Source organism: Pseudochaenichthys georgianus, chromosome 24, assembly GCF_902827115.2.
Source record: "Pseudochaenichthys georgianus chromosome 24, fPseGeo1.2, whole genome shotgun sequence".
Taxonomy (NCBI): Eukaryota; Metazoa; Chordata; class Actinopteri; order Perciformes; family Channichthyidae; genus Pseudochaenichthys; species Pseudochaenichthys georgianus.
In genome coordinates, this window is record NC_047526.1 from 25313222 (window position 1) to 25326005 (window position 12784).

General features: G+C 37.0%; 1 protein-coding gene across 1 annotated transcript; it reads right to left on the bottom strand.

The window, feature by feature from the left end:
- LOC117440308 (uncharacterized) lies at nucleotides 1-7396 on the bottom strand. The gene is made up of 9 exons (XM_034076615.2): nucleotides 7339-7396; nucleotides 6202-6240; nucleotides 6061-6094; nucleotides 5912-5965; nucleotides 5793-5822; nucleotides 5512-5683; nucleotides 1389-1501; nucleotides 1105-1279; nucleotides 1-636 (listed from the first exon to the last, which is right to left on the bottom strand). Exons 2-9 carry the CDS (start codon nucleotides 6211-6213, stop codon nucleotides 501-503), a joined length of 726 nt encoding a protein of 241 aa, XP_033932506.1. The 5' UTR covers nucleotides 6214-6240; nucleotides 7339-7396; the 3' UTR covers nucleotides 1-500.
- Between the last annotated feature and the right edge of the window lie 5388 nt (nucleotides 7397-12784).

A 12784-nucleotide genomic window follows, 5' to 3' on the forward strand; every position in this document is an offset into this window, starting at 1 on the left:
TTGCTGTTTGATGTGGATTTATTTCCTACATTACAAGACAATGATTTCATAATCACTAGAAAAAGAAAAGAAAACTGATAAAGCACATGACATGAGGCATTTGAACACAGAAGACATGTTGGTAAACGTACAGGTGTAAAACATACTCCGATATAAAGCTCAGTTTTAATCAGCTGATAAGGCTTCATGGTCCTGCTACAAGTCAACATGTCTGCGGTAAAAAAGGTCTATTGAACTTCTTCCATCAGGCAAAGTAAGATATAAAGTAAAGAGAAAAGGACAACATTAAAGCATCATATTCTTGTTGGATGTTTGCTGTGGAGTCGCAGCTTAATTACATTACATGTTACTTGTTAGACACTTTTATCCAAAGCGAGTTACATACTTAATACTGTGGATAATGCCCACAGGGGCAATTTGGGGTGAAGTGTCTTGCCCGGGGACACAACAACATGCTGACTGCAGTGGGGTTTGAACCTGTGACCCCCTGATCCAAACACCTAGAAACAAGGGCCCACTACGCCACAAGGCCCCGCAGGCTTCTTGCAAGGACACCCAAAGCGAACTTTGTAGTTACGGCACATGCGCTTTCTCTGCTCCTTGTTGCGGCAAACAAATCCTTGAGTCGGATTGAAGCTGAAAAACAATACCAATTATTAAATGAATCAGTTCGATAGTTATATGAAGAAGACCAATTTTAAAAGCAAACAAAAACGTATTTTAAATTGGATATGTTGCTTAAACCATAATTCATGTTTAGCTCTGATATAAACCCAATGTAGTTTGTTAAAGTACATTGCTACTAGTTCAAATAAACCTCTACAACCCTTTCAATTATCCTACTTGTTCTTGTTGTCAGGTGGAACTTTGTTTCTAATATTAAATATCTCAGATATCCACAATGATCATTTGAAATCATTAACATGTCTTCTAATGTAAATTAAATGTCCATGTAGCCTACAGAGTTTATATTCACTGTTATAGGTGCAGCTCCAGGCAGCACATGTGGGTGACTTGTAAGGAGTTTGTAATGTTCAGAAGTACCGATGTATTCCTGGGATGTGGTTAAATAATCATTTGCATTATTTCAGTGAGGCAACTTACATATAGAAGGTCTCCCCTGTGGAGATGGCTGGGGTCATCGTGTCCGTGGTAACGGCCTCAATGTACAGAGGGTTTTCACAGATCTTTCCTGGGTTTTCTTTCCTCAGGTCCTTCAAAAGCTCCCAGTCCCCTGTGCCACTGGGATTGTCACGGTCAAACCAGTCGGTCCAGCACACTGCAAGGAGCAATAAACGAGTGAGAGGACGACTGGGAAGGAAGCTGTAAAACTCTCCTAAATGAATGCTTATTCAAGAGAGTGCTTATACAGTGTGGTGTGCTCTTACCTCCTCCACCACAGAAAGGGGGATGGCAGCTGAAACGAACACGGTAGTCACTGCACATCTTCTTTTGGGTTTGATCAACGTTTCTGCAGACGAATCCTGAAGTGGTGTCATTTCTGAAAAGAAAAAGTTTAGTCCAGATGGAAATATCTCCCAAAAATGTTGATAGGGCGCCATGGGGATTCTGCCCAGACATTCCTGTTCCCTGAAGGATAAATTATTTCTCATTTTTTAGGCTTTTCCTCCAGTGCCAACAGGACGTTGACAAGAGCGGTTTTGAGTGTTTTAACCAACAGATTGAATGGATAGCAATTGCATTCAGTAAACACATTCATGTCCCCCGCAGGAATAAGTGTACGTATTTTCCGGACTACAATTCGCACCTGAGTATAAATCGCTCTTGTCAAAAACCGTGTCGTTAAGAGAAAAAAAATCATATATAAGTCGCATTTATCCACTGAAGTGTTCATCGTCTGTGTCGCCGTGAAGTTCTCACTAGTATCACCGACAGGGCCTTCCCTCGCTACCGGCCGATCATGCAGACTGAGTGGGGCCTCACCTTGCAGAGGGTGTCGCCCTCAACTGAGCCGAAATGAAGTTTCATTACTGAAGTTTAATGAATTGGTGAAACTGTAAACACAATACAGACATGGCACACTGTTAATAGCTGCCCGACTGACAAGCTGAATAAACAAAATAATCCACACAAGGAGCTACGGCGCATAATACTGATTAGCCTAGCTGCTAATTAGCTTAGCCACTCGGAATTCTCACTGTATTTATACAGTCGCTGTTAAACACTTCCGCCAACTCCGGTGTCGATGAAGCAGCATGTCCTGCTCCGGGCTGTCCTCAGACTCATCAGAATCAGCTCTGATGAATGCATTTGAGATAATTGATTTAAAACATACCCAGTAGGCTACTATACAATATTGCAACCCAGTCTCATGGCATTTCGTGTTATAGTCCCGACATTTAATCTATTGATTCGTGTTCACCAACACGATTTTCCCCTTTTTTTCGTGTCACACAGAACGAAAGCAATGTATTTCTATTGGTAGTATGTTTCGTGCCTACAGCACGTCTTTTTGTCCGTTCGGGTCTTGGAAGACCGGAAGCTGTGGGGTTCATAAAAACATGTTTTTACTCAATATCAAGCCAAGATTATTGTTTTTTAAATCGTATAATGTCGGACTTTTTTTGTCATCTGTGAGGAAAATAAATGGGGCTCAGAGCCTCAGAATACTGAAATCTGTATTTTTTTAAATCTTTTTTTCCTTCTTATTTGTTATACTTTTCTAAATAACACACTGGTATTTACTCACCAATAGCACACAATTATCCTTGTTTTTATTTATTTGTTTGATTCCATAATCTCAGGCTTTTTTGGCGTCCGTCAGGAACTGAATTTCCAAATAAAAATAACCGGAAACAGACGTAGGCATTTCGAGCGATTACCCAAGATATGGTTTAAGCTCGCTGATTGGATGTTTTAGCTGCAATGCATGCTGGGATTTGGTGTTTATATGATATGAAATCCGGAAAACATTTTAAAAGAATAAAATAATACTTAATTCCGAGTGTTCTTGCTTTTCTCTTTGAAAGTCATCACATAACGGCATTGTAATACACGGTTCGGCTGCATTACATATTACAGATCTGCCGTAGTTCTTTATTTATAGAGCCCTGATGAGAAAACCTTTGGAAAAACTGGAAGAAATGCCGCCAACACTGAATACTTGACGTGGATCATAAATATATCAACAATTAAACAACATCTTCAATTTCTCTTCACACAATACGTCTCCTTGCAGTATCAATAGTAATTCGGCTGACTTTTACATTTGATCTAATTCGTAGATAGGCCTAGGTTATATTTACACCATAACGGTGCACAGCTGATATAAAAGGACTTGTAGTTTTCAAAGATATTACTGATTTTCTTTGAATATAAGAATGTAAATACTGAGTCTAAAATAGTATAGCAATATGCTGTAAAATTATGTGAAAACATGAATAAAACTACACATCTTCAGATGTTGTACATACATAAGTGTCCTACACTAATAATACAAAGTTATTATGGCTGTGTGTACCTTGTGTGCACCGCCTAGTGGTAGAAGCACGTTATTGAATTATTGTTTTTATGTTTTATATTTGATGAAAAAAATATTAAGAGTGCATACATATAGGGGGAAAGTAGAAGGTCAATGACAGAAATATAGAATATAAAAAATCAAGAAGATAATATAAGTGATCTCTACAATAAAACAGTTTAGTGCAGGATGTACAAAGATATTAATAGGAGGAGGTGCAAAACAGAAAAACGAATCAACCTTTATTTAAACATTAAATAACACTTTAAATTAAGGTCTTCTTTTAAATAAGAAAATAGCTTTGGGGGTATCTATCTAAAGATAAATATTAAGCCTGACAAAGTACTTAACGTCTAATATATTGCTTTCCTGCGATGTTAACTATGTTGAAGCACTTATTTTAACTGATATTATACACCTTAATTATACTCTTATGTATGTAGATAGTATAAGAAATGTGCAGAATTTGAATTTTAATGGTGGAGGTATACACACATATTGATAGATGTCTTGGAAAGCACTGTTGAGGAACCTCAGCTGTGACCCACGTTTTTCATTCATTGCATAACCACACCATAGTTGTGTATGTCAATAAACCTTTGAAAATCTTGAAATCTTGAAAGGAATGTGCAAAATAGCCATTATACAGTCTTTAATTAACTATTAGTAGAGAATAACGAGTAATGAATATACTTTATTACTCGTTTCCATTCATGTCAATTGCAGATAAACGTTTAGTCTTCTCAAGCACCAACTATCAAATATCTCTCCTGATTGTTGGCACTTGACAATCACCTCCCCTGAATTGTACTCAGGTGTAACTAAAGTCTGATTTAAGGGTTGTTTATATTTCACATCATTAATCAGAATCTGCAAAGTAACTCAAATACATCTAGTGGAGTAAAAATACCAGGTTAACCTCTGCATTGTAGGGGAGTAGAATTACAAAGTAACTCAAATAAGTGTAGTGGAGTAAAAATACCAGGTTAACCTCTGAATTGTTGTGGAGTAGAATTACAAAGTAACAATGAGCTGTCATGTGGGTATATATTAATGCTGCCCATTATGGATACAAGCGATTTTCACCCATTTATTAATTATATGTTTTACATTATATTATATTATATATTCACATATTCATTATATATATATATATATATATATATATATATATATATTATATATTATATTATTATTATATTATGTTTAAAGAAATAAATAAAAACAAGGATAATTGTGTGTTATTGGTAGTGGATTGTCCTATGGGGAGGGGCTATAACATGTATAAACCCCTGGCCACAAGTGTTTTGGAAGGTAGTCTGACTGTGGCAGGAGAGCAGAGAGGTACCAGTCCTATGTCCGCAACCTGTATATATATATTGAGGTTTTGTTTTCTTTATGTAAATCCTTGTTACTTTGTGTCTTTCAGCATTTTTGAACACTGTATTTATATAACAGTGTGTTATTTAGAAAAGAATAACAAATTAGAAGGAAAAAAAGATTTAAAAAAATACAGATTTCAGTATTCTGAGGCTCTGAGCCCCATTTATTTTCCTCACAGACGACAAAAAAAGTCCGACATTATACGATTTAAAATAAAAACAATAATCGTGGCTTGATATTGAGTAAAAACATGTTTTTATGAACCCCACAGCTTCCGGTCTTCCAAGACCCGAACTGACAAAAAGACGTGCTGCAGGCACGAAACATACTACCAATAGAAATGCATTGCTTTTATAATCGTTCTGTGTGACACGAAAAAAAAAAAAAAAGGGGGAAATCGTGTTGGTGAACAGATTACATGTCGTGACTATAACACGAAATGCCATGAGACTGGGTTGAATATTGTGAATGGCAACTGATTGAACCCTCTCTAAATAACTTATTCCCATTTCTCATTGGTTACCAAGTATATGGCTGGTCAGTAAACAAACACATGCAGTAGCAACACATAAGCAACACATTCAGTAGAATACAGTATTAACCATCACATCAAACATTCAAATGACTCCTACTTGTTCAGCACTTACTTAAAAATCACCTCCCCTGCTGCGGCCACACTGAGTCCAGAGAGAGTCGTGGCCTCTATACCCTGTGGTTTGCGGCAGATCTTTCCAGGGTTCTCCTTGTAAAGATCGGAGAAGGTTTCCCAGTCTCCAGATCCACTGGGGTCATCTCTGTCAAACCAGTCAGTCCAGCATTCTGGACATCGGCATTTCAAATGAGATAGGTAAGCAACAATACATTTAAAACTTTACTGAAATAGCACATGTTGGGATTTGTGAAGTGTCAATAGGTATGATTTGCTTACGAATGTGGGTGGGATAGTTGCAGGGAAGTTCTAAATAGAATAAAAAATAAACAAAATGATGAGTGTCAGAAATGTCTCTTAACAAAGGGAGCCACTGAATGGTTTAAATAACTACTTACGTGGCTTATTCTCTGGAATAAGTAAGACTGGACCGGGAACCCGCTGGTGGCTTTCTGGTAAAGGTTAAGAGAAAAATGTTACAAACTGTGACTTTGTATATTTCGGGTGAAATACAAATATGATCATAGCATTTTTATAATTAACCTACCCAAGAACAATGCGGCAACAATGGCAACACTTAACTATCAGAGAAAATACAAAATGTAAAGTTTATTATGACATACTGTATATGCAGAACTTGTAAATCTACATAGAATGAAAGGAAATATAATCCAAAACCAAACATTACCAATTTGATCATGGTTGCAGAGGATCAGGGACCTTTAAACTGTAAGGGAAGTTTGAAATTAGGAACTCATATCAACATGAACATTATCAAAATAAATGGAGTTGCTTGAAATACTAAGAATGTGAGATGAACCTTCTATTTTATTTCAGTTTTAACAAGAAAACTACTTTTAACTCATGCTGAAAATGTGTGTAAAGGATAAAAGCTATAACAAAAATCATTGCAAATCATACCTGAAAATGCAGGAATGTCAAAAGACTTGCTTGACAAAAGTCAGCCACAGATGATAGATTCTAAAAAGCACACAACACTTCACTGCTGACTAATGTGTAAGAAGAAAAGTAGCGAAGTAGTAGGAATTCTTCTCAAATGTATATACAACTATTGATGTATGAAAGATGTGAAAATGAAAGGGTTGTACAGAATATTAATCATTAAATAGAAGTAGAAAATACAGGTAAAAGCAGCTAAAGTTATATAAATCGTTGGAGAGTGGTAACGTGGTGAATGGATGAAGGATGCAAAATAAAGAGTAAACAATAAAATAAGTTTAAATGGGACTTTTAGAGACATTGAGCTCAGATGTGAAGGAGTTTTCAATCCATGTTGGAATAAGCAAAACATCAGGTAAATTCAAAGCTCTGACAAGCGTTAAACTATAAGCACTTTTATTTAAATGGAAAAGGTCCATCCTTAGTTTCTTGCTAGAGTGACTTTGGAGACCGAAAGTCTTAGTTTACGGTGGAAACAGGATGATCTCCTGAACAAACTGATTTGCATACTACATATGTATACTCTTTGCCGGGAACTGACACTTGGTTAACCCCTAACCCTAACCACAATTGAATTACATTATCAAACAACAAGCAAATTCATAATCTCCTTAAAGAGCTGAATATTTTGAGTTGAAGGGTTTCTGCTGCTTAACGTATGCTGAAGTAGATAGTACTTGAACTTTAATGCTACATCAGCATGTACACTAAATACATTTACAATATAAGCATACATTCAACAAATATCAGATTATTATAAAATCAATAGTTAGAAAAATAAATGAATACAAAAAATTATAAAAATGAAGTTCAGAAAATACATTATTGCATGTTAAATTTCTCAGCAAAAACAAAAGAGACTCACCAGCAGGACCTCTCAGTGGAACAGTTTGGTTCATGAAGTGCTCTCCTGTCTCCTTAAATACAGCTTTGGGAGTAAATATCCCCCCCCCCATTGGAATCACATGTTGCTAACCTCACCCTAAGAAAACATGCATTATCACGAAGGAGGGAAAATGCTGCTCGACGCGTTCATCTAGAACTCTTACTGGTGCTGGGAAATGCTACTTTGGGTTGGGCTACTGAGGTTAATATGAAGCTGGGTGTGGACCTGATTCACGTACCGTGTTTGTGTGTGTTCTGCTTGCTAATTTGCTTGTTGTTTGATGATGTAATTCAATTGAGGGAACCTTTAAATCTTCTTTGAAAACGCCATTAGTGCAATCATTTGGCTACAGACTTCATTTAAACGTTCAACATGAACTATTAAACTTGTATTTAGCTTTTTAAACTGAACGAGATACGCCTTGTACAATAATTCTCAAATTCGAGGGGGTTGAATGAAAAAACAATAATTGGAGATAAGGTGTTCAACTCTACCATTCTTCTGTGGTCACTTTAAACCTCCTATAAATACTGGACCTGTTTCAAACGTAAATCCAAGAGGATGCATTTGTGTCTTATTGAGTATATTGAGTATACTCTTTCAAATTAGACAGGATAAAACGTGCATTGTCACGAAGGAGGGAAAATGCTGCTCGACGCGTTCATCTAGAACTCTTACTGGTGCTGGGAAATGCTACTTTGGGTTGGGCTACTGAGGTTAATATGAAGCTGGGTGTGGACCTGATTCACGTACCGTGTTTGTGTGTGTTCTGCTTGCTAATTTGCTTGTTGTTTGATGATGTAATTCAATTGAGGGAACCTTTAAATCTTCTTTGAAAACGCCATTAGTGCAATCATTTGGCTACAGACTTCATTTAAACGTTCAACATGAACTATTAAACTTGTATTTAGCTTTTTAAACTGAACGAGATACGCCTTGTACAATAATTCTCAAATTCGAGGGGGTTGAATGAAAAAACAATAATTGGAGATAAGGTGTTCAACTCTACCATTCTTCTGTGGTCACTTTAAACCTCCTATAAATACTGGACCTGTTTCAAACGTAAATCCAAGAGGATGCATTTGTGTCTTATTGAGTATATTGAGTATACTCTTTCAAATTAGACAGGATAAAACGTGCATTGTCACGAAGGAGGGAAAATGCTGCTCGACGCGTTCATCTAGAACTCTTACTGGTGCTGGGAAATGCTACTTTGGGTTGGGCTACTGAGGTTAATATGAAGCTGGGTGTGGACCTGATTCACGTACCGTGTTTGTGTGTGTTCTGCTTGCTAATTTGCTTGTTGTTTGATGATGTAATTCAATTGAGGGAACCTTTAAATCTTCTTTGAAAACGCCATTAGTGCAATCATTTGGCTACAGACTTCATTTAAACGTTCAATATGAACTATTAAACTTGTATTTAGCTTTTTAAACTGAACGAGATACGCCTTGTACAATAATTCTCAAATTCGAGGGGGTTGAATGAAAAAACAATAATTGGAGATAAGGTGTTCAACTCTACCATTCTTCTGTGGTCACTTTAAACCTCCTATAAATACTGGACCTGTTTCAAACGTAAATCCAAGAGGATGCATTTGTGTCTTATTGAGTATATTGAGTATACTCTTTCAAATTAGACAGGATAAAACGTGCATTGTCACGAAGGAGGGAAAATGCTGCTCGACGTGTTCATCTAGAACTCTTACTGGTGCTGGGAAATGCTACTTTGGGTTGGGCTACTGAGGTTAATATGAAGCTGGGTGTGGACCTGATTCACGTACCGTGTTTGTGTGTGTTCTGCTTGCTAATTTGCTTGTTGTTTGATGATGTAATTCAATTGAGGGAACCTTTAAATCTTCTTTGAAAACGCCATTAGTGCAATCATTTGGCTACAGACTTCATTTAAACGTTCAACATGAACTATTAAACTTGTATTTAGCTTTTTAAACTGAACGAGATACGCCTTGTACAATAATTCTCAAATTTGAGGGGGTTGAATGAAAAAACAATAATTGGAGATAAGGTGTTCAACTCTACCATTCTTCTGTGGTCACTTTAAACCTCCTATAAATACTGGACCTGTTTCAAACGTAAATCCAAGAGGATGCATTTGTGTCTTATTGAGTATATTGAGTATACTCTTTCAAATTAGACAGGATAAAACATGCATTGTCACGAAGGAGGGAAAATGCTGCTCGACGTGTTCATCTAGAACTCTTACTGGTGCTGGGAAATGCTACTTTGGGTTGGGCTACTGAGGTTAATATGAAGCTGGGTGTGGACCTGATTCACGTACCGTGTTTGTGTGTGTTCTGCTTGCTAATTTGCTTGTTGCACGTGTGCAGCAAGATGCTGGAGATCTTCTAGTCTGTTGTGGCCAGTGCACTCTTCTTTGCTGCGGTCTGCTGGGGGGGGGGGGGGGGGCAGCATCAGAGCCGGTGACACCAGCAGGATAAATAAACTGATCAGGAAAGCTGGGTCTGTCATCGGCATCAAGCTGGACCCCTTTGAAGCTGTGGTGGAGAGGAGGACACTGAACAGGCTGTTGTCCATGATGGATAACCCCACCCATCCTCTCCACCTGCAGCTGGACAGTCAACGGAGCTCCTTCTCCAACAGACTGCTGCAGCTCTGCTGTCACAAGGACCGATACAGGAACACATTCCTGCCCACTGCCATAACTCTGTACAATAAATCACCTCTGGCTGGAAGAGAACTCTCTGCTCCATAGTTTCTCTAATACAACCTCGCTGTACATTGTACACATATATAATCTGTTCAATATTTGATATTCCATATTCCATTGTCATATATCTTTGAATATGTATATTTGCATATATAATATCTACATGTATGTTTTCTATTTCAACACGTATATTTTCTATTTGCTTTTCTTTTCTTTCTATTCTTGTTTATTTGTGGTTTTGTTTTATTTTAAAATGCCTTGTCTTTTATGCTGCTGCAACAAAAACAATGTCCCAAATTGGGATCAATAAAGTACCATCTTATCTTATCTTATCTTACATCCGGACCAAAACCACCAGACTCAGGGACAGTTTCATCTCACAGGCCATAAGACTATTAAACACCTGAACTTGGAAATAACATCCATAACATTCATCTGGCTGCTACTTAGAAATGATTTGTCTAATATATCATATATTCCAATCACTTGTATAGACTCTTATTGCACTATTTCACTTTTTACTATTTTTCTTTTTGTATTGACTTGCACTATTTTTTCTGTTTATCTGTTTTATTGTGTTGCACTGTTGGAGGAGCCTGTGACCTAAGGGGGGGAGGAGACGTTCGATTCCTGTTTTGAATAGTGTGCCGTCGATGGGTTTAATTCCATTTCAAAATGCTGTTTGTCGCTCAGCGTAAACTTCAACATTGTCAAGCAAAGCACATGGTGTAGTCCCAAATGATAGCTGAGGATTCTGGGTAGTGTAGTGTCTTCGGCCATCCTAAACTGAACAAATGTTTGTTTCTCCGAATCGAAGGGGAAAATTACAAAAGCATTGTACACAATTTAAACCAGTCAATGTTGTGTAATCAACAAGGATAATCTGGTGTTTTTTAGTTGATGAGTAGTGCAGATATCACTGTAAAATTAATCGACAGTACAGAGTATACTTACTTCCGGGTGTAAAATCCTCCGTTGTCCAATGGGAATGGACGCTCACATTTCTCTCCGTAATACAATAAAGGGGACATGATCAAATCGGAATATAATGTTCTTTTAAAAAACGTTAACTAAAGGGAACAATCTATTGGACACAGCTGAAGCTCTGGCCTTCCTTAAAAACAAACTAATGTAATAAAAATCACAGTTGTATTACACACAATGCACTGTTTTTTGAGACCAAAAATTCGTAACTATTGCACCATAATACATTCTGACGAAAAATAAAAATTATTATGAATACAAATAAAATAAAAGAAGCCTCCCGTGAGTTACTAAAAGCTATAAAGTAGATTTTAAAAACGTTTTATAGAATAAAAGCTCACTGCAGGACGTTGTAGAAATGCGTGTGTGCACCACGACAAAAGAGCCTCATTCACTTTACATTGGGGTTGTTTGCGTGGTGCCGACACGTAAATGTAACAAAGTTCGTGACTCCACCACGCAATGCGGTGTTAAGGAGTCGTGGTGGAGTCATGCATTCTGGTGAGATCAGGTTGAAAAAACACCAGATTATCCTTGTTGATTACACAACATTGATTGGTTTAAATTGTGTACAATGCTTTTGTAATTTTCCCCTTCGATTCGGAGAAACAAACATTTGTTCAGTTTAGGATGGCCGAAGACACTACACTACCCAGAATCCTCAGCTATCGTTTGGGACTACACCATGTGCTTTGCTTGACAATGTTGAAGTTTATGCTGAGCGACAAACAGCATTTTGAAATGGAATGAAACCCATCAACGGCACACTATTCAAAACAGGAATCGAACGTCTCCTCCCCCCTCCCCCCCTTAGGTCACAGGCTGCTCCAACAGTGCAACACAATAAAACAGATAAACAGAAAAAATTGTGCAAGTCAATACAAAAAGTGAAATAGTGCAATAAGAGTCTATACAAGTGATTGGAATATGATATATTAGACAAATCATTTCTAAGTAGCAGCCAGATGAATGTTATGGATGTTATTTCAAAGTTCAGGTGTTTAATAGTCTTATGGCCTGTGGGATGAAACTGTCCCTGAGTCTGGTGGTTTTGGTCCGGATGTAAGATAAGATAAGATAAGATGGTACTTTATTGTTCCCAATTTGGGACATTGTTTTTGTTGCAGCAGCATAAAAGACAAGGCATTTTACAATAAAACAAAACCACAAATAAACAAGAATAGAAAGAAAAGAAAATAGAAAATATACGTGTTGAAATAGAAAATATACATGTAGATATTATATATGCAAATATACATATTCAAAAATATATGACAATGGAATATGGAATATCAAATATTGAACAGATTATATATGTGTACAATGTACAGCGAGGTTGTATTAGAGAAACTATGGAGCAGAGAGTTCTCTTCCAGCCAGAGGTGATTTATTGTACAGAGTTATTGCAGTGGGAATGTGTTCCTGTATTGGCCCTGATGACAGCCGAGCTGCAGCAGTCTGTTGGGGTGTAGTTCTGCATTGAATGAAAAACTTGGGTCGCAGGTTCCTCAATAGTGCATTACAAGACATCTATCAATATTTGTGCATACCTCCAGCAATGTTAACTATGTTGAAGCACTTATTTTAACTGATATTATACATAATGTATTATACTCTTATAAGATGTATGTAGATATTTCATCTCCGGCCTTGTCAGGTATTGAACAATCAATAAATAAAGAACACAGAATTGTTAAATATAAAACACAGAATTTGTGTGATTACAGTATACTAAATGATTTACAAATAAACA

What these genes read in the sequence shown, in the direction of transcription:
- LOC117440308 (XM_034076615.2), bottom strand. An exon ending in TGTTGCCGCATTGTTCTTGG is followed by an intron (nt 5,966 to 6,060) that starts GTAGGTTAATTA and finishes AACCTTTACCAG; the next exon opens with AAAGCCACCAGCGGGTTCCC. An exon ending in TATTCCAGAGAATAAGCCAC is followed by an intron (nt 5,823 to 5,911) that starts GTAAGTAGTTAT and finishes TATTCTATTTAG; the next exon opens with AACTTCCCTGCAACTATCCC.